This window comes from Trachemys scripta, chromosome 19, assembly GCF_013100865.1.
Source record: "Trachemys scripta elegans isolate TJP31775 chromosome 19, CAS_Tse_1.0, whole genome shotgun sequence".
In the NCBI taxonomy this organism is placed as follows: Eukaryota; Metazoa; Chordata; order Testudines; family Emydidae; genus Trachemys; species Trachemys scripta.
In genome coordinates, this window is record NC_048316.1 from 16,663,259 (window position 1) to 16,684,142 (window position 20,884).

The 20,884-nt window shown below is 49.3% G+C and overlaps 1 protein-coding gene across 2 annotated transcripts in view; it reads right to left on the minus strand.

Annotated features, from left to right (window-relative positions):
- Positions 1 to 729: 729 nt before the first annotated feature.
- The window catches only part of LOC117867982 (protein-arginine deiminase type-3-like), a 35,530-nt gene continuing 15,375 nt past the window's right edge, over positions 730 to 20,884 (minus strand). The window contains exons 4-16 of one of the 2 annotated variants that reach the window (XM_034753515.1): positions 20,157 to 20,218; positions 18,945 to 19,062; positions 17,625 to 17,750; positions 14,067 to 14,245; positions 12,807 to 12,910; positions 12,011 to 12,122; positions 11,561 to 11,668; positions 10,306 to 10,457; positions 8,075 to 8,219; positions 6,974 to 7,067; positions 6,156 to 6,235; positions 5,241 to 5,366; positions 730 to 2,566 (exon numbers count right to left, since the gene is read on the minus strand). In XM_034753515.1, coding sequence (XP_034609406.1) covers positions 2,333 to 2,566; positions 5,241 to 5,366; positions 6,156 to 6,235; positions 6,974 to 7,067; positions 8,075 to 8,219; positions 10,306 to 10,457; positions 11,561 to 11,668; positions 12,011 to 12,122; positions 12,807 to 12,910; positions 14,067 to 14,245; positions 17,625 to 17,750; positions 18,945 to 19,062; positions 20,157 to 20,218 — 1,640 coding nt within the window. In that variant the 3' untranslated portion in view covers positions 730 to 2,332. The remainder of the gene's footprint in view (positions 2,567 to 5,240; positions 5,367 to 6,155; positions 6,236 to 6,973; positions 7,068 to 8,074; positions 8,220 to 10,305; positions 10,458 to 11,560; positions 11,669 to 12,010; positions 12,123 to 12,806; positions 12,911 to 14,066; positions 14,246 to 17,624; positions 17,751 to 18,944; positions 19,063 to 20,156; positions 20,219 to 20,884) is intronic. The other variant, XM_034753516.1, reaches the window with a different exon arrangement.

Sequence of the window (20,884 nt, forward strand, 5' to 3'; positions counted from 1 at the left end):
TGAGAAAAACGCTGCGTGTTTAATTCTGCCCTTTCTTCTCCTCCACTGAGATCTTTTAAAAAACTGATTGTACCCTAGGTTCCCTCATCGTCTTTACCTCGACCTGCACCACAGATGAAAGCTACACCCTGCTTTGTCTTCACTAGGATATTGTATCTTAATAACAGTCATGTTGTGTCTGACCAATGGTCCAGTATCCTGTCTCTGACCCAGGCCTTCGGGGGCAGTGTATAGAACAAACCGGGCAATTTTGGAAAGATCCACTGTCTTCCTCTCCCATCTTCTGGCAGTCAGACGCTAAGGGGCATCCTTGACCACTTGCCTAGTCCTCATTGCTGGACCTTTCCTAGTGGTGTCGTGATATTTTTCTTATTTTCCATCCCTTTCCTAAGCGTGAATCCTAACATTCCGTTAGCGTTTTGATGGCTGCTGTGCGTTGCGCTGAAGTTTTCAGAGAACTAGCCACCGTGACTAAGGTTTCTTTCTTGAATGGTAACAGATAATTAAGTGATCACGTTAGCCACCGCAGGGTAAGAACACACACGTCGTTTTGCCCTCGCAAAGAGATTTTACAAGGAGCTTAAGGGTATGACTACAGAGTACACTACGCCCAGACTCTGACTCAGAATCTACTGCCCTGCTATAAGAAGAGTTCACTTTGTATGTAAAACCTATATGCCCCGTGCATCTGTGAACTCTGACTTCACATAACACAGTACGCTGGTCAACTTCCAGTTGGTCAGAACTTTATTATCCAGTCAGGTGTTTTCTCCAAACTCAGGCCGTCTGGCCATTGGTGTGCGCTGTGAGAAATTTTACCGTGCCTGGTCTGAAAGTTGAATGGTTGGGGTGAAAGTGATGAAAAGTTACTTTTCACCCTCCAACCGGAAAACGCTACAGCCCTGCAGGCCGCTTGCCTTCTTATAAGGTGTGGTTGTGAGGAGGCCCCTGTGCTTAAGTACTCAAAGAACTTCTTTAACGCAGTGGCTCTCAACTTTTCCAGACGACTGTACCCCTTTCAGGAGTCTGATTTGTCTTGTGTACCCCAAGTTTCCCCTCACTTAACTAGTTGCTTACAAAATCAGGCCTAAAAATGCAAGTGTCACAGCACACTGCTACTGGAAAAATTGCTGCCTTTCTCAATTTTACCCTATAATTCTAAAATAAATCAACTGGAATATAAATATTGTACTTACGTTTCAGTGTGTAGCAGATAGAGCAGTCTGAACAAGTCATTGTATGACATTTTAGTTTGTACCAACTTCGCTAGTGCTTTTTATGTAGCCTGTTGTAAAATTAGGCAAAGAGCTAGATGAGTTGATGTACCCCTGGAAGACTTTTGCGTATCCCCAGGGATCCACGTACCCCTGGTTGAGAACCACTGCCTTAAATGACAAACCAACCAAAAAACAAACAAACCATCTTGCATAGAAAATTGCAGCTCCCCCAGTGAATGCGTAGAGGAGCGAGCCCGAGAAGACAGGTTCAGATTTCACTACTCTCCCTACCTTGTAGCTTATGCTTTCTGTAGCAGAAGTGGGGCCCGTTCTTAAAGTTGGAGTTGGCTTTTTTCAACAAAATATGTAGTTTCATCAGCGCTGAACAAGGGAGGAGGGAGAGAAGACCCTGTACCCCCGTGGTTAGGGTATGGACTTGGAATGTGGGAGACCCAGGTTTGCACCCTGAATCAGAGTGAGCTGAGATTAAACCAATCTGCTTTGAATGAGGCCGAACAGAGATTTGTCTTCTGCATCCCAGCTCAATGCCCTCCCCACTGCCTGCCTTCCTTCAAAATCTTGAAAGTTGCCATGCGAGGGAATTGTCATCCTCCAGTCAGCTGTAGTTAAGGCACAGAACTGGAACACTAGACTATTCTGTTCCTGGCTCTGCTACAGTCTTCCTATGTGACCTTGGCCATGTCACTTAACTGTTCTGTGCCTCGGTTTTCCCATCTGTAAAATGGGGCTGATAATACTTCTCTACCGCACACATGAGAATAAATACATGGTGATTGGGGGCCTTATAGGTACTTAGGTAGCTATAATAAATTAGGTGACACACACATTTTTAAGGTCCTATATTTGATGAGCGGCAAGAAACAGTGGTGGGGATTACAGTCCCAGCAAACTGTCCGACTCGTGCGGCAGAGGAGGGGATGGGGTAGCTAGCGAATTCACATGCAGGTTAGTAAGGGGTTTCTTTAGAAAGTATTGTTTTTATTGATGTTACAAATTCAGTGGTGGGTGAAGTGAACCCCAGGAAACTGTAGGTCACATTCAGCTTTAGTTCCCTCCTCTTGAAAAAAGCCGTGAGCTTATTTCACCCCCTCTGCTCAGGGGATCATGTTCCACCACTTGAAGGAGAAGGGTTTCCTGCGGACGTTGGTGCCGCAATGGACCTCCCCTAATAGGGTGTGGTAGGTGAAAAAGTCATTGATGAAGGTGCAGGTCAGGCCCAGCGGCTCCAGCAGGGAACGAACGTTCTCTTCCAGGCAGCACTGCCCGTCAACGATCGGCCCAAACGGCTTCGGGATGCCCAGGTGTTTCCCCAAGACTATCATGTTCACCTGCAGCCAGGAGAGGAAGGACAGGATGGGAGCACTGAATATACTAACAGCCAGACGCATTCCTTTAAGGATTTCACTGCAGTGTCTTCTGCATAACTCCAGTGTGATGCCAAGAAAGAGATTGCATAGCCCAGTGTGGGGGATACAGTGAGGACTCAGCCTAGAAACTACAGAGTGCAGATGGACTCTAGGCACAAAACTCACCTGCAGATCCAGATTCCCGACACCCCAAAGTTTGGCATAAACCCCTCTGCTACTGAGATTTTTTTTTAACAAGGCCTAGTAAATTGACTTCTTGTTATGGCAGGCAGTGCACTGATGAGTCCCACCCAGAATTTGGGGGTTGCTGAATATTTCTGAGCTGAGGATGTCTAAGTCGGGCCAAAGCTTAATGCTGAAATTCTCATAGGCACTAGCTCCCTCTCCTGTTTGTGACTGGGAGAACACTTCCCTTCCCATGCATACTTGTGTACGGCAGGAGAGAGGGTCCATGCCACCGCCCAACATCCCCGTGGCACCTAGAGCAATTGCCCTCCTGGACAAGGACAATAGGGAAATCAAGGCAACTGAGCCGTTCCTAAATACAATCTAGCAGCTGGAAATAGGAAGGAGACAGAAACATGTGATCAGGCTGGAGCCCACGAAAGCTTATGCTCAAATAAATGTGTTAGTCTCTAAGGTGCCACAAGTCCTCCTGTTCTGAGTGTAATTTCTACAGTTCCTAACTGATGGATAAAAGAGTTTTGAGTCACATGGCCTTGCCTGAGCCAATTAGATTGTGTTTAGCCATCAAGTAGCAGAGATGGTCTCCGTTCTTATAGAAAATATTGTACAGTTAATGGAAAGCGACTCCCAGGGGTGTCCCTGGCCTTGCTGCAACCAGGGTTAGCTAGTCTCTACTGAGGTCTCCTTGGCTATGCCTACGCTGCAATAAAACCCGGAGCGCCGAGTCTCAGAGCCTGGGTCAGCTGACTCGGGCTGCAGGGCTAAAACTATCAGTGTAGATGTTTGGGCTTGGGCAGGAGCCTGGACTCTGAGACTCTCCCGCCTCGCAGGGGTTCAAGCCCAAATGTCCCCACTGCTAGTTTATAGCCTGAACCACGTATGCCCAAGTCCGCTGACCCAGGTCTTATTGCAGCGTAAACGTACCTTCCAGATGTGACTATCCTAGAGGTGGAATTTCCAGTTTGCAGTGACGTACCCACTCTAGCGCCGATAGAGCTGGTGCACTAAAAATAGAAGCGTCGCTGAAATCCAAGGCACATGTTCGGGGTGGCTGCCCCGGCCGGCTTCTATTTTTAGCAGGCTGGCTCGATCAGAACTAGCGTGGGTACCTCCTTCTAGCTCCAGCGTGGACATCCCCAGCGTGGCAGAAGAGAATGCTTTTGCTGCTCTGAATAGACAGGAGGCAACGCTTCTTAGGCAAACTCTAATGCACCTTTCAGGATCCACTTTTATTTTCAGCTGTTTTTCATTATGAATCACTGATTATCATGGCGGTGCCTGGGGGCTAAGAGCAGGACCCCACTGTGCTGGGTGCTGTCTGAACACAGCCCCTACTCTGATGCACTCCTGACAAAGGGCCCGACCTGAAGTCAATGGAAAGGTGCCCGGTGACTTTAAATGAGCTTTGGAGTGGGCCCAGAAGAGTGCCGGGCACCTAAACGAGGCAGCGTTGTCTAGTGGAAAAAGCAACTATTCCCAGTTCCACCCCTTGCTTGCTTGGTGACCCTGAGCGAGTCTCTTCCCCACTCTGTGTCTTCCTTTTCCCCATCTGTAAAGTGGGTGTAATGATACTGGCCTCCTTTGTAAAGTGCTTTGCGATCTCCTGATGAAACGCACTAGGTATCGTTAATTAAAGCACCATTGCCAACCCTAAGATGAGTCAGCACATGGACCCTCCTCTCCCCAAAAAACCCCAAATCCCATCACACTGGCTTAAAAATTATGCAGTTTTTTGAAATAAAAACTGTTGACTTTTTTTGGATTTGCCTCTGTCTTCCAAGCCATTACGGGACTTCACATGTTCAGCTTTCCTTCACAATCATGAGGGTTACGAAATGAAAAAGCAGAGATGCTCATGCAGTCACTTGACTCCAGTGGTTGGCGCTTTAAGGAAAAACAACTGCCCCAGAAGAGACCGTGCTACTCGCGGTAAAATCGTGAGTCAGCAACAGTGATCCCAATAAAATTGCAAGAACTGACAACGCTGTGAAGGAGGCTGGACTCTGAATGGGCTGTCGGAGGAGGAGGAGGAGGCCTTGTAATGAAGGTTAGCCTTGTACTCAGCAAGGTTTGAATGTTTTCAGCGAAACCCAGTCCCCGGAGAAGAATCCAGTAGAACTGGATGAAATTTTTCAGGTGAAACTGTTTTTCTGGTGAAAAATGCAGATTTGGTAACACTGAAATTTTTGTGAATTCTGGTTGGTTTGGCCAAATTGGAGAAACAAAACAAAAGTCTGCAGAAACTCTGTTTTGTTTTGACATTTTTTAAATGTTTTGATTTTTTCACTTCAAAGTGACTTTTTGTTGCAAGATTTCCTTTAGTTTTGCGTTTTTAAAATCAGAACTATTTAAAAATAGTCTAAAATGAAACATTTCAGCTGAGCCAAAACCTATTTAAGCCCCAGAAATGCAAGAAAATGGAAGAGGCCCTTATTCCCGCGACTCTTACCATGTCTGGGAAGAAAGCACTGGCTTCCTTGTCGATTACCGTGAAGAGCTGGGGGAGGTCGATGATGTCTTTCTCGCTCAGGCCCAGCTCCCGTTTCAGGATGTCTCTGTTCCAGTCGATGCAGGTCTGGGGTGGAAGGACAAGGTCACAAAACTGTTCCTGCTACAGGCAGCCCTGAGAGGAGCAGACTGGAGAGGCAGTGTTTTTGCTGACTGTTCAGTAAAAGATGACGTGGGATGGAAGTAAATTGGGAATCGAAATGGAGAAAGAATTTCACCTGGCGGGACGGTTGTGGTGGCATGTGAAACCCAAAACCCAGCCATGAACCCAACTCTCCTTGCTAGGGCCTCATATCAGATCTGAGATAAATCGAGGCAGTCTTCCCTAGCTACTTCACTGGTTCTCCGGCTCCACCGTGAATTTGGACACACTCGGCGCTTCCCATGCTCTCTCTCACCTGTCCCGAGGGTTGTAGTGCAGTAGCCTTGACCTGTTCATTGTCAAACACAGCCATTTCTGCTACTTTGGCCACAAAGCCACCTCCTCTTCCCTTCATAAATGACCCATTTTTTTACTCAGTACTTCATCCCCTGTGAGCTAGACCATGGCCTGTTGTGAGTAAAAACGGGACAGTCTGAGTGCAAGAATCTCAAAAAAGGCAGATTTTCTTAGCAGTGGCCAAATCCCATTTTCAACGTGGCTGTGTGTATTTTGAGCAGCGCCCTTACAGCAGCCTCTCTAGGCCACATCTCCAGTCTGCCACGAACTGCTTCCAACCAGGCATGTTCAGTAAGATTCTCACATGCAACAGTGATCGGTTCTCACACCGGCACCTAGATGGAGAGAAGGCTCAATCGGGTTACCAGAGTCCTGCATCCAATATTGCTGAGTTATTGCTCTGTCTCCTGTCCCTACCTGAACGTAGTCGTTCTCCCTCCTCAGGGTTTCATTGGCCAGAATCTCATCTATTGTGGTGGTGGTGACTGTCTCTAACTCTGCAAGAAGAAAGAAATTTAACAGATGAGTGAAAATTCATGCGTTAAGCAGGGATGTACGTGTAACCCACGTGCATCTGTAGATAGATCTAAGAGCCTCATATCAGCTGGTCAGAAAATGGTTTCTTTTTCTCAGGGGAAGTTGTGACAAAGTGTCATTTATGTCAAAATTTTTGACGTGGAAAATTTGAATACCAAAAAATTAAAACTCAAAAAATATATGCTGCTGTCATGCCTCATGGTGGTTGTAATTCAGGTGCCTCAAACTCTCATTCTCCTCAACTGATTAGGTACCTTGGAAGGACTACATGTCCCATGATGCACTACGGTCTCCCCTCTTGGAGAGAGGAGGCAGTGCATCATGGGACCCCCTGGCCATGGTGTAGCCTGGGAGATGTAGTTTATTCCAGGAGCCTAGTCTATAGAGAAGATTTGGACATGAGGCACCACACAGCACAATGAAATAGAAATTTTACCTTTTTCTGGAGGCATGGGGGGGAATGAAAAATCAAAGTTTTCCGTGGATAAACTTTTTCCTCAACAAAATTTCTTGTAATTGAAGATTTTCTGTTAAAACAGTTTTGACAGGAAGTTTTTGAGCAGCTCTTTGCTGAGCTGTCCTGTGCCCGTCGAACAGCTTGTTGAAGCAGGTCTGTTCACCACAGGCGGAAACTTCCGGATGGCTTGTTCTAATGTGTGAAGTGGTGCAGGAGAGAAAATAAAGCCGAGCTATCCTACCTTCAAACAGCCTGGCTTCTCCATAGCCCTCTTCCTGCTTCTCTCTGAAGAGCTTGTAACAGGCAGTGGGGCTGGCTAAGAGCAGCCGGAAACCCTGTCGAGAGACAAACCAGTTCAGTGACAGATCTTTGCCATTCACTCACGCTGCACATTACAGACCCTCTGCCCAGGGGGTTCAGTCTACAAGGAGCGGTTGCAATAGTCTGGATCAATAGGTGTGGCACCCACGCTCCTTACACTCTCCCTGGAGCGAGGTAAATTCATCTCGGAAAAGAGGGATCTTGCAGAGGAGAGTTCCACATGTTTTTACCTCCCTAAAATGTACAGGTGTTTAGAAAGCACATGGCAGTGCTGGAGCAGACGTGTGCTCTGGGGGCTTGAGGATGGAACTGGAATTCAGGAACTTCAAACTGGACGCTGACTTCTTCTTTGGCATGTCAGTAAGTTACAGTTTATGCCTCAGTTTTCTTACTGGTAAGAGTATTTGCCTGTGTAGTTCACAAGCTGTTGTGAGGCTTCAGCACATCGTCAGCCAGATCCTCAGCTGGTGTAAATCAACAGAGCTCCACCGAGTTCAGCCTGATCTTCTCCAAGGCATTATAACCACCCCTAGCCCCCAAGCAGCCTCTCTCACCCCTTCCCCCTGAGTGCTTGTTCAAGGGGAGGGTGAAGCAGAGGCTAAGTCCTTGTTTGCTGGGGCCCAGCTGGGCCCCTGTGTTCACACACGCACTGTGCACGTGGACACGTTCTGAATCATGAGGCGGTTGGTCTAGCTCCTACAGCACCATGTTGATGTTGTTACCATCCCAGACATGGTTATGCCTGGTTTGGTGCTAGACACGTTCTAGGGAAAGTCGGTCTCATGGAAAAGAAGGGACAGCCGGTCTGAGACGTCTCGCCCAGCGCGCGGCACCCACCTGCCCTGGACCGGTCCCGGACGTCTCGCCCAGCGAGCGGCACCCACCTGCCCAGGACCGGTCCCAGATGTCTCCCCCAGCGCATGGCACCCGCCTGCCCAGGGCCGGTTTGAGACGTCTCGCCCAGCGAGCGGCACCCGCCTGCCTGGGGCCGGTCCCGGACATCTCGCCCAGCGAGCGGTACCTGTCTGCCCGGAGCTGGGACAAAGCTGAGGAATTCATCGACGTGACCCACACACAACCAGTCGACATAGAGCTCCACGGGGGGCTGCACTTTCTGGGCATAGAGAAAGTCCCTGACGGCCTTTGTCATCCTCCTGCCACCAACCCTAGAGGCCACAGGGAAGAAAGAGAAGAACCAGACACATTCTTCAGTTACGAACAGAATTGGGACGCAAGGTGGACAGGGCCAAATTAAGGCATAAATGTCACAGGCTCATGGCTAGGCCCCCCACCTCCCCGGGAAGTCAGATGAAAGTAAGTTTCTAAGCTCTCACGGCTGCAGAGGAAAGCTTGAAAACATGAGGTGAGTAACTCATGCAGGGACATCTGCCTGAGTTTGCCGAGAACCTGAAACAACTGCTCTGAGAAGAACAGCCCCGTGCATCTCAGTGAGGAGCTAACTCCATGACCGGCTGATCTGGGGGCCCCGCCCAGCCAACGACCGTGAGTTTGGCAAGAGGAGAAGAGTGCAGCAGTTCTGGCCTAGTCACATACCCGACAGCTCCTGGGGTAAGTACTGGGGTGGGGCGGGGGAGGTAGTTAGGAGAGGGTTACTCTTGCTCCCTGCTTGGAGTGAGGGTGGCCTGCCCTCCCGCAGAGGCAGGAGAAACACCATGAAATGGAGATGGGACACGGGCCCCCTTGTCATGGGGTGCCTGTGACCCCAGATTCCCTTCATCTTCTACTAAAGGCTGATAAACTCTAGATCAGTGGTAGGTGTGTCATTGCTAACCTGACCGCCCCATGCAAAATGTAAACACTACTTCATGGTTTACGTAATACATTGCCAGGAAGCTGAGGCCAACAACTCGAATTATCCTGAAATCGTCTCAGCTGCACCTTGTCTAATGTGTGCCTAGAATCCGCCTCCATTAGGCCAGGGTTCCTGGTGATGCTGCTTTATTTGCCTGCTTCCGCCAAGGGCTTGCAGCCTGTCTTTTCATTAGCTATGTCTGTGCAGCGGCCAGCACGGGACTTAATCTCTAGGTGTGCCTAATCTTGCCTTAGCGCAGGGGGGTGGACTAGATGACCTCAGAGGTCCCTTTCAGCCCTGCATGTCTATGGTTCTACCATGGTTGTATGCAGTGTTGTTGTAGTCGTGTTGGTCTCCGGCTATTAGAGCAACAAGGCGGGTGAAGTAATGTCTTTGATCTCTTCCTCAAGCTCTGTGTATGGTTGATTGGGCCCTCCAGGTTCTCCCAGCACCTCCTCCTCACCTCAGCAGAAAGTGCTGCCCCTGTCTATGGTCGAAAGCGTCTCTCTCTCACTGGGGAACATACCAGGACCCTTGGTAAATTGTTCTCATGGTTAATGACGCTCACTGTTAAAAACTTATCCCTCATTTCCAGTCTGAATGTCTGTGGCAGCCCCAGCACCTATGTTGCAAGGACACACACAAAATCCCTAGGCCAAATATGGAGCAAAGCTCGTTTTTTAAGTGATCCCACATCTCAATGTGGCCAGATGATAGACTTGTGTCACGGTAGAAGCCTGGACATAATTATTGCTTGACCACACACTGATTAGCTCATCAGATGCTTCTGGGTAGCTTTATTGGATACTAGTTGCAGGACATTAGGCATCAAATAAGGGATGTCCGTTAAAAGGTAGACCCAGTGTTTAAAATACTTGGACGTCCCTGTGGTGCATGGCATGTTATGAGGTACTTCTGTCAGCTTTTTGGGACAGAGACCAGCTTTTTGTTTGCTATTTGTACAGCACCTAGCACATTGGGATCCTGGCCCAAGACTAGGGCTCCTGCATCCTACCACAATGCAAATAATAAATTATAATCCTGATTAGTGGGTGCTCCACCAGTGTAAGATGGTTCTGTGATGAATTAAGCGAAGGACTGCAGCAGTAGGCCTGGAGGAATTCGCTAGTTCCTGCCGCTGACTGTCTGCATATGAACGAGCAATTCAGTCGTTAAATATCCGTCTTGCTGTGGGATGGGAGTAGGTTGTACCCCTTTCTCTGTGTGTCTATATCCAGAGCTGCCACTTTCCCTACTGCCGTGCTTCCCTTCATCCTCTGCTCCCCTGGCACTGATATTCCACTGGTGCACCTGGAAAGCTGTAGCACTTGTAACTTTGTCTTGTTGCCACAACGACTCCCATTAAGCTCAGCTGGGAGGAGATGCTGGCCTGGTCCCCCTAGGCGCATGCGGTCCTGAACCACGCTCACGCCTCTCACCTGGGGAAGCTACTGCCAATGAGGATCCTCCCCAGGGGATACTCCTTCCTTCTGACGGTCACCGGAGGGCTGACTTCCAGGTTCCCAAAAGAGTCGAGGCCGGAGACCGTTTCATTATAAGGTTCTCGGGTCACGTAGCCAAAATCGGGGCCCTTCCGGGGAACAAGAGGACAATGAAATTGAGAGCAGTGAATTGCGTAACTCAGACAAGGTGAGGCCCAGGCCTTAAATGGGTATGCGGCACAAGATACATTGCACCCTGCTGCGATTGAAGCAGTTAAAGTCGCAGCCTCGTGGGGCTGGTGTTGGTGCTAAAAGCTCTGTCTGGAGTGGCCAAATAAAGAGGCACCATGGTCCAGTGGACTGGGTACAGCATGGCAAGTCAAACCTACATTATTCTATTCCCAGCTCTGCCACCAACTCCCTGTAAGACCTTGGTTGAGTCACTTTGTCTCTGTGCCTCAGTTTCCCAATATGTAAAATGAAGGCATGCTCCCCTCACCCTTTGCAAACGACTTGAGGTCTGTGGATGGAAAACCCTACAGAGGCCTAGGCTTAGTATTTTGAATACAAGTTAACAAGGCTGCACATCTGGCTGTGAAGAACAGAATCTGAGTCGGTCCTACAGCCCTCCAAGGAGTCAGAATTCCATCGCAGGGGCACGGAGCTGGACGGAAACGAGATTTTCTATTTCACCAAAAATAACACACTTCAACATTTTCTGCTAAACAAAATGACCCCAAAAAGTTTGTTTCGGGTCGATCAAAACATTTTGATAAAATCCCCAACATTTCATGTTGATTTTGACCTTTAACTTTAAACAAAAATTATACACCTCTACCCCGATATAACGCTGTCCTCAGGAGCCAAAAAATCTTACCGCATTATAGGTGAAACCGCATTATATCGAACTTGCTTTGATCTGCCGGAGCGCGCAACCCCGCCCCTCCGGAGCACTGCTTTACCACATTGTATCCAAATTCGTGTTATATTGGGGCAGAGGCGTATTTTAAAAAAAAAAATGGATTTAGTCTTGGAAAGTTCTTTCAAAATGAAAAATCGAAATGTTCCATTCTGAAAAACACTCCATTCCATTTTTTAAATGAAATCTAGTCAAAATCGATGCATTTTTCAAAATGTCTCAATAGCTGGAAAAATGCATTTTCTGCCCACAAAACCCAAAGCCTTTCAACACAAACTTTCCAACGAGTTGGTGTTAAATTGAGTGCTGGCACCGCTAGACAGCGTCACGTACCAAGATGCTCTTAAAAGGGAAGTCCTGCAGCTCTCGGTCCCTGGGCGAGTCGAAGACCACGGGAAACGTTTTATGGGGAGCCTGCACGTAGCCAAACTCCATCTCGTCCTGTTAGAGGGGACAAAGAGAATGGCAAATAAACAGCCAGCCAATACGGGGCTTCAACCAGAACCTGCAGAATTGATTGCTGTCGATTTGGATGGGCTTTGGATCAAGCCCACATGGGATTGCTGTTGTACCACTGCTGAAAAGACCCTTTTGCGGCAGCTTAGAGACCAGGTACGTTCTTCACTTCGTCCCAGTGTGTTCTGGTGCTCAGTGCTCTGCACTGAGTGACTGACAGCCGTGTCACAAGGGCACGAAACGCCACCCGGCAGCCATCAATGACTCCGCCAGGCAGCAGAGACACAGGGCCCGTGCATTTGGCTTTCCCGCTCCCGGCGGTCTGACCTGGATCCAGCGGTCGTTCCGGTTCTCCACCTCTGGGCAGATGGTGAGCTTGCAGCGGGCTTTTCTGGCGAGTTCGCTCACGGCTTCTACAAAGTCGGCGTTGTCGCTCACGCTGGGAATGAAACGGGGGAGGAGAGTGAGGCCTAAACTAGGGGACAGACACACACTCTCCCGCCACCCCAAAGAAAGCCCGTCACTGGGGAGATCCCAGAAGGCCCAGGTCAAACAACAGTGGGGAATGGATTGGGCGACCGTTATTTATCCAACAGGGGATTTAGTACATTAACGAGGCGCTAATCGGCTTGGTGCCTGAGAGTAGCCGAGCCCCTTTTCTGGGTCTCAAGAGGGAATTTTTCACCCATCAGTCTCACGGCCACCACTTGGGGCTTTTGGCCCAGGTGTTCTTGCCCTCCCATGGCACAAGGGTGTGTTGACGGAAACAGTCCAAGCGATTCCAGACATGACAGGACCAGGGACAGTTGTAAGGTCTCCACAGTCTGACTTCCCCACGTGCCCAAAGAGGCCCATCCTAATATGGGCTGGGTCCCCGAGTAGAGGTCTTTGGGGGCAGCCTCTTCCAACCGGGCTTGCTCTTAAATCCCAGTTAGGCCCTGGGGGCTTGATCCAAAGCCCATCGAAGTCAACGGGGCTACGCACGTGTTTGATGTTACGCGTGTGCTGAAGGGCTGCGCTGGACCGGGGGCAGAGGGCTCAGCACCTTGCAGGATCAAGCCCCTGGGTAGAAAACGACAGCTCGGCCCATTTCCCCATGGCAACTGACCCATCCGGGCCTTACCTGCAGACAAAGACCTCCAGAGGCCGCTGAGTGTTGGGGGTCATTATCCAGGGAGCCATGTGGAAAACCACCGTGTCTGTGAAAATCGGGGTCTCGGGAAGATTCTATGGGGGGGGAAAAACCAAGGGGTGATTGATGGATCTTAGTCCAACTTCGAAGTCCTCTTTGGAGGGCAAAGTGATGCCTTTTATCCGTCCCTTTGCTACTCCCATGCATTTTGGCCCTTTTCCCACTGTAATTCAAGTCTCTCACATGGACATTCAGCGCCTCTGCCCAGAAGGAAGGGGAGACTCAGGCCTGGCTCAAATGGCAGGAGACCTCGATTCAGTTGCTATCCAGAAGCAGTTTCCTCCTGTTAAGTGTTTTTAGCATCAAAACCCTGGGCTCAGCTGGGGTAGGCCCTCATCCAGCCAGGACATTTTTGCCTTCCCCCACCAGTGTTATGGCCCCCAGCATGGGTCAAACCAACAACCTTTGCTGCTAAAGCCTGCTATCACTTCAGCTAAAGAAGCAACTCCGTTAGTTGGCGGCAGTTGTAGGTAGTTATCCCCTAGTGAACTGGCTACTAGTTGTGGCCACGGCGCACACTCTTTGCCAGCGTGTTTCGTTAGTACCGAGGAGGTTGGCACAGAGATCTCCATAGCAACAGTTACGGACCAAGCTGCCCACTGGGAGAGCATACCACTCATTTACCCCATTGGGCTTTGAGACGGCGGCCGGCCCTGCTGGTTTTAGGGGCTGTGGGATGTGCTGTTCCGATGCTGTTGAGTGTCGATTCCCTCTCCCCAAGCCCTCCAACAAGCCTGTCTAGAAGCAGCTTTTCCTTTGGACGACCCACCAGAGACAGCAATTCTGCAAAGGCTAATTCTGCAGGCTAGTAGCCAGCGGCCTGGCACCAGCTGCAGGACTCCAAAGCTGAACCGTTCCATGACTGAAACACCCAGCTCAGGGGAGAGGGACACGAGCCCTTCAGTCCCCATGCCTCGATCTCCTACACCCACGCTGTGCGGTGCTCTGGCCTCCTCCAGTGATGGTCAGGCCACGTGCAGTGGCTGACAGGCCTACCTCAGCCATGGCTGAATCTTCGTAGAGATTCAGGCTTTAAGATCCAGCGGGCCGAGGCTCAGCCCTTGCTGCTGCTGCGCCACCGAGGGGTGTGGTGGACAGGCACCACTCCCGCTAGAGAAGCCGCTCTGCGGCGCTTTTGTTCTCTCCAGCCCAGATAGGCGCAGGCCAAGTGAGTGCAGCGGCTTACTGTACCTCAACCGGGGCATCCAGCAGCGTGACGTGGAAGGCAACCAGCCCTGAGAAGTCAGCGTCCGGGAAGGCCAAACCCTCCACATAGAAGGTGTCCTCTTCTTGTCCGCTGGGACGGTCCACGACGTAGGAGAGCTCATCTGACCCCAGCACGTGCTCGTACTGGTGGAGAACGTCATCGCCTACGAATGTAGAGGAGTTTACTGACATGTCGGGGGAACCACACTGAGCACAAGGGAGCGAGCAGAGGTAGCGCGGCTGTTCCCAGCTCCTGGGGATCAAGCTTCCAGACGTGACAGGAAGTGCATTGTTGGACAGTTGGACTAGACCTTGTGTAGGGCCTTGTCTACAGGGAGAATTAGCCCCAGCAGTGTAGCTGCACCGGTGCAAACCCCTCATGGAGACAGGCGAAGCCATGATTTGCACCAGTGGACCGAATTCCTCGCATAGGAGTTAAATCCACCAATGTAAATTGTAGCGTACACGGGTGCAAATACACCAATGCTAGCAACTGGGGCCAGTTTTCAAAGGCCAGAGGGATTAGACTTAGTCTGATGACTTCAATCACATGAGAGGTGCTTTACCGGCCTGGAAGCGGTCTTGCTGGCTCCGCATCACCCTCTAGTTTGGACTGGAATTTACAAGAGGAAAGGCTGGTGGATAGAGGTGATGTTACCCAAAGGCCTGAAAACAGCTTCGTAATCTTTTAGAGCTAGACGGAGAGCATCCAGTCAATGGTAGCTTTGGGATTTCAGGGGTGAACCAGCCCTATCAGCCGCCCAATGTATTTGGTTGGATGAGTAGTTTTCCGGGGATGGGTTTGAGAACTGAACATAGAGTGCTGGGTCACGTTATTGAATCTGCTCCTGGACTGGATAACTGATACAGGAGCCTAGCTCATGACAAACAGTGGGCCGTGCATTTCAGCTCTGAATTCATGACACTTTCAGGATGGGTGAAGCATTTCAAAGCCCCCCAGGAGTCGCTGAATGTTCACAATGAATAGTCGGACCCTACGAACAGCAGCAGGACAGATTGGAGGGGTTAATTCACCATTTATTTCCCAACCTGCTGTCTCCCCCCACCCCATTATTACAGCAGAACCCAGGGACAGCCCCAGTTTTGATCATTTTATCCATTTACACAGCCTGGGGTGCGGTCGCACCTAGGAGCTTACTGACGATATTTAAGAGGCATCACCCAAACTGAGCTGGGCCATCTCCTTTTAACTCCCCAGCTCAGTTTGGGACTGACCAGGAAGGAGACAGAGCTCTTACCTCCCTTCCCCTCCGCCCCTCTCCTCCCCGTGGTGAGGGAAGCCTGGGTAGAGCCAGGAGTCTGGGACAGCTTGTGGACAGGACGACTGGACCCAGGGAGTCCGGTTTGAACACAGGCCCTAAACAGAAAGGTCGGGTGCCAAAGCCTCATCGGCCAACCCTATGTTGACTTCTTGCTTTTCTCTTACTTTGGGGCTGTATAAGTAGGGGCATTGGCAGCAGATCGGGGGACGTGATCATTCCCCTCTATTGGACATTGGTGAGGCCTCATCTGGAGTCCTGTGTCCAGTTTTGGGCCGCACACTACAAGAAGGATGTGGAAAAATTGGAAAGAGTCCAGCGGAGGGCAATAAAAATGATTAGGGGGCTGGAGCATATAACTTATGAGGAGAGGCTGAGGGAACTGGGATTGTTTAGTCTGCAGAAGAGAAGAATGAGGTGGGATTTGATAGCTGCTTTCAACTACCTGAAATGGGGTTCTAAAGAGGATGGATCTAGACTGTTCTCAGTGGTGGCAGATGACAGAACAAGGAGTAATGGTCTCAGTTGCTGTGGGGCATCTGGCACACTAGCAGGGGTGGTGTCAGGACAAAGGCTGGCCCGGCAGCACTGCAGACACCCATAATGGACAGCAGTGACATTTGCTTACACTAGGATGTTGCACGAAAAGGATGTTAAGGTGTCACGGAGGAGTACTCAAAAAAAGCAGAGAAGTGCAACAGTTAAGATCGACCAGATACCCTTAACTCTGTCCCCTTCTGTATCATCATGGCACTGCACTCTGGCCATGAGCCTCCAGTGCTGCTCAGGAGCGTCCTGGAGTGCAAAGAGGGCCTGTGAGTTCCCCCACTCCAGGGCTAGGCCGCTGTTTCTCAAACAATACAATAGAAAACCCCAACTGTGCAAACATCCAGGCACAAGTTAAAGCACCTGAATGGTCCCGCTTGAGTCAATGGAAGTATTCACTCGCTTTGAGCTGAGCCTGAGAGTAATAGGGTGGTCTGCCTCTTTAAGGGCCGGGGCCCTGGGACCTCCCACCCCCAGCCCTGTTTGGGGATGGAGTCTTTTTCCAAACAGGGAGGGGGATAAGCAGACCCAGCTGGGAAGTGGGCAGGAGATTCCTTGTCCTGTCCAGGCCTGAGCGCTGCTGGAGGGATGCCGACAGGCCCTGGAGTAGGAGGGAAGACACTGGGAAAAGCCACTGAAGCCTGGTTTGGCTGGAGGAATAGCTTTCTTTTGATATGCTGCGGGGTTTGTGCCTGAAAAATAAAACCATGCCCTGCAGGAAGGGCCGGACCAGCTTTGGGGCCTGTTGTTGGTCTTCCCTGAGCTGGGGAGCCAGGCCAGCAGCGTGCCGTATGTGGAAGTGTTTGCGAGATCGGGGAGAAAGTGTGGTGGTAAATGGACGTGGATGCAGAGAGCGGCCTTCCTGAGGGGAACAGCTAACTGAAGGGCAGAGTTAGAACTCGATCCTGCTCCCCTTTAAGTCAGTAGCAAAGCTCCCACGTGCTTCACAGGGAGCAGGAGCAGGTCCTTGGATGGATTCAATATTCCAGCCAATTTTTACTACCTCCCTCTTCCGCTTGCTGTGTAGCAGGCTGTTGAAGTGTTACCGCTCTCCAGAGTAGGTTATCGGGTCATGCAAGACTGCATTGTAACGCAGCGGCACACAGGCAGAGAGAATTCTAGACCAGGGGTCGGCAACCTTTCAGAAGTGGGGGGCCAAGTCCTCATTTATTCACTCTGATTTAAGGGTTTGTGTGCCAGTCATACATTTTAACGTTTTGAGAAGGTCTCTTTCTACAAGTCTGTAATAGAAAACTAAACTATTGTCGTAGTAAAGTAAATAAGGTTTTTAAAATGTTTAAGAAGCTTCATGGGGGGAGGGATAGCTCAGTGGTTTGAGCGTTGGCCTGCTAAACCCAGGGTTGTGAATTCAATCCTTGAGGGGGCCACTTAGGGATCTGGGGCAAAATCAGTACTTGGTCCTGCTAGTGAAGGCAGGGGGTTGGACTTGATGACCTTTCAGGGTCCCTTCCAGTTCTAGGAGATAGGTATATCTCCATATACTATTATTATTTTATTATTTAAAATTAAATTAAAATGCAGAGCCCCCCGGACCGGTGGCCAGGACCCAGGCAGTGGCAGTGCCACTGAAAATCAGCTCGCGTGCCGCCTTCGGCACGCGTGCCATAGGTTGCCTACCCCAGTTTTAGACACTCAGCATGTCTCGGCCCGGAGCTGTAATTCCAAGCCCGCAGCAGCCAGAAGGCCAGATACTCACCGCGAGCGTGGAAAACTCCCACTTTGTCTGCGTCTGACACGGAAATGTGAAGAACCAACTTGTGGTCATCAAAAATTGCATCGGGGCCTTGAGTTCTCAAGATCATACATGACATGTCCCGAAGGTCTGAGGGTAAGAGGAGACCAAAAGAGTGGGGCTTATTAAAGGGGCTGCTTTCAGATTTGGATCATCACGTCTCTGGAACCTAACGTTCAGCTATTGCCTATCAGCCTAGCCCCACCGATGTCACTGGATCTAAGCCAATGTACACCCACTGAGGATCTGGTCCATAGTGTATGTGATCCCCCTATAGAAACTCTACCTCTCAGGTAATGCTATGTCTGATAGGACCCTTGTATATATACACCGACTGTATCAAAGAGGGATGGGGAAATGATTTCCCGGAAATCACTTCTTCTGGGCTGGTGCTAAAGGAGGAAATTGCAGCTCATTCTGAAGCTATGAGGTTAGAGCATTGGAACACGGGACCCCTGTGCTTTGTCCACCCCCATCGGTTTCTGTTGTGTTCCTTTTTTCAGGTGTGGGTTAGGGAAGGCTGTAAGCTCTATTGTCAAGCCAGGTGTCTCTTCTTAAGCATTGGAGAGACAGAGGTGACCCTCCAAAAATCAAAACTAGAAGTGGTTGGATACCCAAGAGAGAGAAGAGGAGATATGCCCCCTTGGCTATTCCATTCAACAGGGTTATTTTTAAGAGACTTGCGCCTTAAGGTTAGTAGCATCACAAAGTAAAATAAACCCCCCTGGTTATCTTGAACATGCTCTTCCATAAGAGGCACCCAACATCTAGGCTTCCCTAGAAGGTAGACCAGCTATGGGTTGAAAATTGACCTAAACTCGAGCAGTCTCACTACATGACTAGTCACATGGCTCAGTTAGAGGGTTACACTTCTTACACAGCCACTTCGCAAACATTTTTGCAGTTCCTATGATATCAGCGAGATACCTTGGATGGGCCTGGAGCCGTGTTCGGAATAAGCAAGACATCCCGATAAGCGGCGGTTACAGTGGACTACCTGGGCATTTTCCGGGTACATGTTTTATAGCTCTACTGGTAGCAATTCATGGATGTGGACTATGAAATTCCAGGCGTAGCTCTGATGAGTGGAGCCCATGACCACTCCTTGGGCTAGTGTCCAGTGTTCATACCCTCACTACTCCCTTTTATATAGGTGTAGTTTCTTCTTAGGACTCAGCTAACATCTTGCATTCTGGCCTGGCCTGACCTGGCTGGAATTTCAAACATTCTGCATCATCTGATTAATGCCCATTCCGAAAGCAGTGCTCCATTCCCAGCCAGTACCTGCGTACGATCGCACACAGAAATCCATGTTGTCCATATCCGAGGACTTTGGGTCGTCCCTATCACAGTTCACTAGCAGGATAGCTCCTTGCCCATCTGGGCCCCACGTCCACTCTCTCTGCAGAGGCAGGACAAAGACAGGCTTGGTACAGAAACAAGGAACAAGACCAGAGAGCTGGAACCCAATTCTTTTCACTACCAGAGTAATAAAAGCCAAGAGGACAGGCATGTGACATAGCTGCTTCCTGTTGTGCTAGCCCCTCTGGAAACTGTTTCCCTCCCAGCTGTTCTCCACGTTACCCAGTCCCAACTCAGAAATATATGAACTTCACACACATACAGTGTTGTAAGGCAAGTGCTGTGGTTTGAGCATAGGACTGGGACCCAGGGTCCTACTGATACAGCTGGGTGGAGGACTGTCTTCCCATCCCAGGAAAATTTCTGAGATATCAACAATGTTTGTGTCAATTGAAACACTTCAATCATTTAGAAACATTTTGGTTACTCTTTTTACTATAATTAGCTTAAATTTCTACGTGAAACCCAGAAAACTAATATTTTTCATCTTGGAAATGTCAAAACCAAATGTTAACAATCTCCAAACTTTTCAGACTTTTTTTCCCAAGGCAAAAAAATTGTCAAAACTGACCCTTTCCTGTGAAAAGTTTGTTTTGATGAACTGACATTTTCCAACAACAAAAAATCACTTAGGGCTTGTCTACACAGGGACACTCAGGAAAATTAATCCAAATCAACTAAAGGTGTGAATTTTAAAATCGATTAGTTAAATGCATTAAACCCCTTTGTAGAAGCTCTTATCCCTAATTAATTCAGTTTTGTTTAATTAACTTCCAAAGTGAATTAATACATTGAATTAAGGCCACTTTAATTCTGAATGAGCGTGTTCACACAGGGATTTAATGTCGTTTAACTAATCCACTTAAACTTCACACCTTTAATTAATTCAGATTAATTTTCCTGAGCCTCCCCATGTAGACAAACCCCTAAATAACACTGTTGTAGCTTCTTTAATGCTCCCTGCAGGTCACCAGCTGGTGCTCTAGGCTGCAGCCCACAGTACTAGATAAACCATGATCCTTAGCATGTCTCCTTTACTCTTGATACTTCGCTGGGGAGCTCTGGGATGTTCAGCTCAGAATTTACTCAGCCTACTGGTCTCCCTTATTGGGTACCAAGATGAATCATACTTACCTTATCTGTTGTTTTCCGCTTCACCGCCCCACTGCGAGTTGTATCAGCATCCAGGGAGATGTCTGCAATGGCACAAGAGAAGGAGACAACCCATCAGGCTGGAAGGCACTGAGAACCAATGGACTTGACCATGTTCTAGCCAGGCGTGGGATCTTCAATACCAAGAGCAGAGACAGAGGGGGATCTTTCGGTGGGTATGTGCCATTATAGGCTTCTTTAAAACTGGGCAACCCCCATGGCCACAGGGCAAAACAAGGCCTGGACTGAACACAGCTCAATGGGGAGAGGTGTGAGTGACAAGGGAACCGGTCTCTGTTGAAGCATGGGGCTCAGATTAGCTAGCCTGTCCCTATAAGCAGGGCTGCTTAAAATTTTTCCATCAAAACTGTCTTTGACTAAATAAAAGTATTCACGAAAAGCATTTGCTTTCCACCAAACATTTTGATTTTTTTCCTTGAAAAACAGAACACCCAAAAACTGAAATAGTTCCATCTGTGGGAATGCTGCCATGGTGCCTTATGGGAGTTGTAGTCCAAGTGCCTCTTATCCCCATTATCCCTTGTGGTCCAGGCTCCTGGCTGGACTATATCTCCCAGAAAGAACAGGAGTACTTGTGGCACCTTAGAGACTAACAAATTTATTAGAGCTTTCGTGGGCTACAACCCACTTCTTCGGATGCATATAGAGTGAAAAAATACATCCGAAGAAGTGGGTTGTAGCCTACAAAA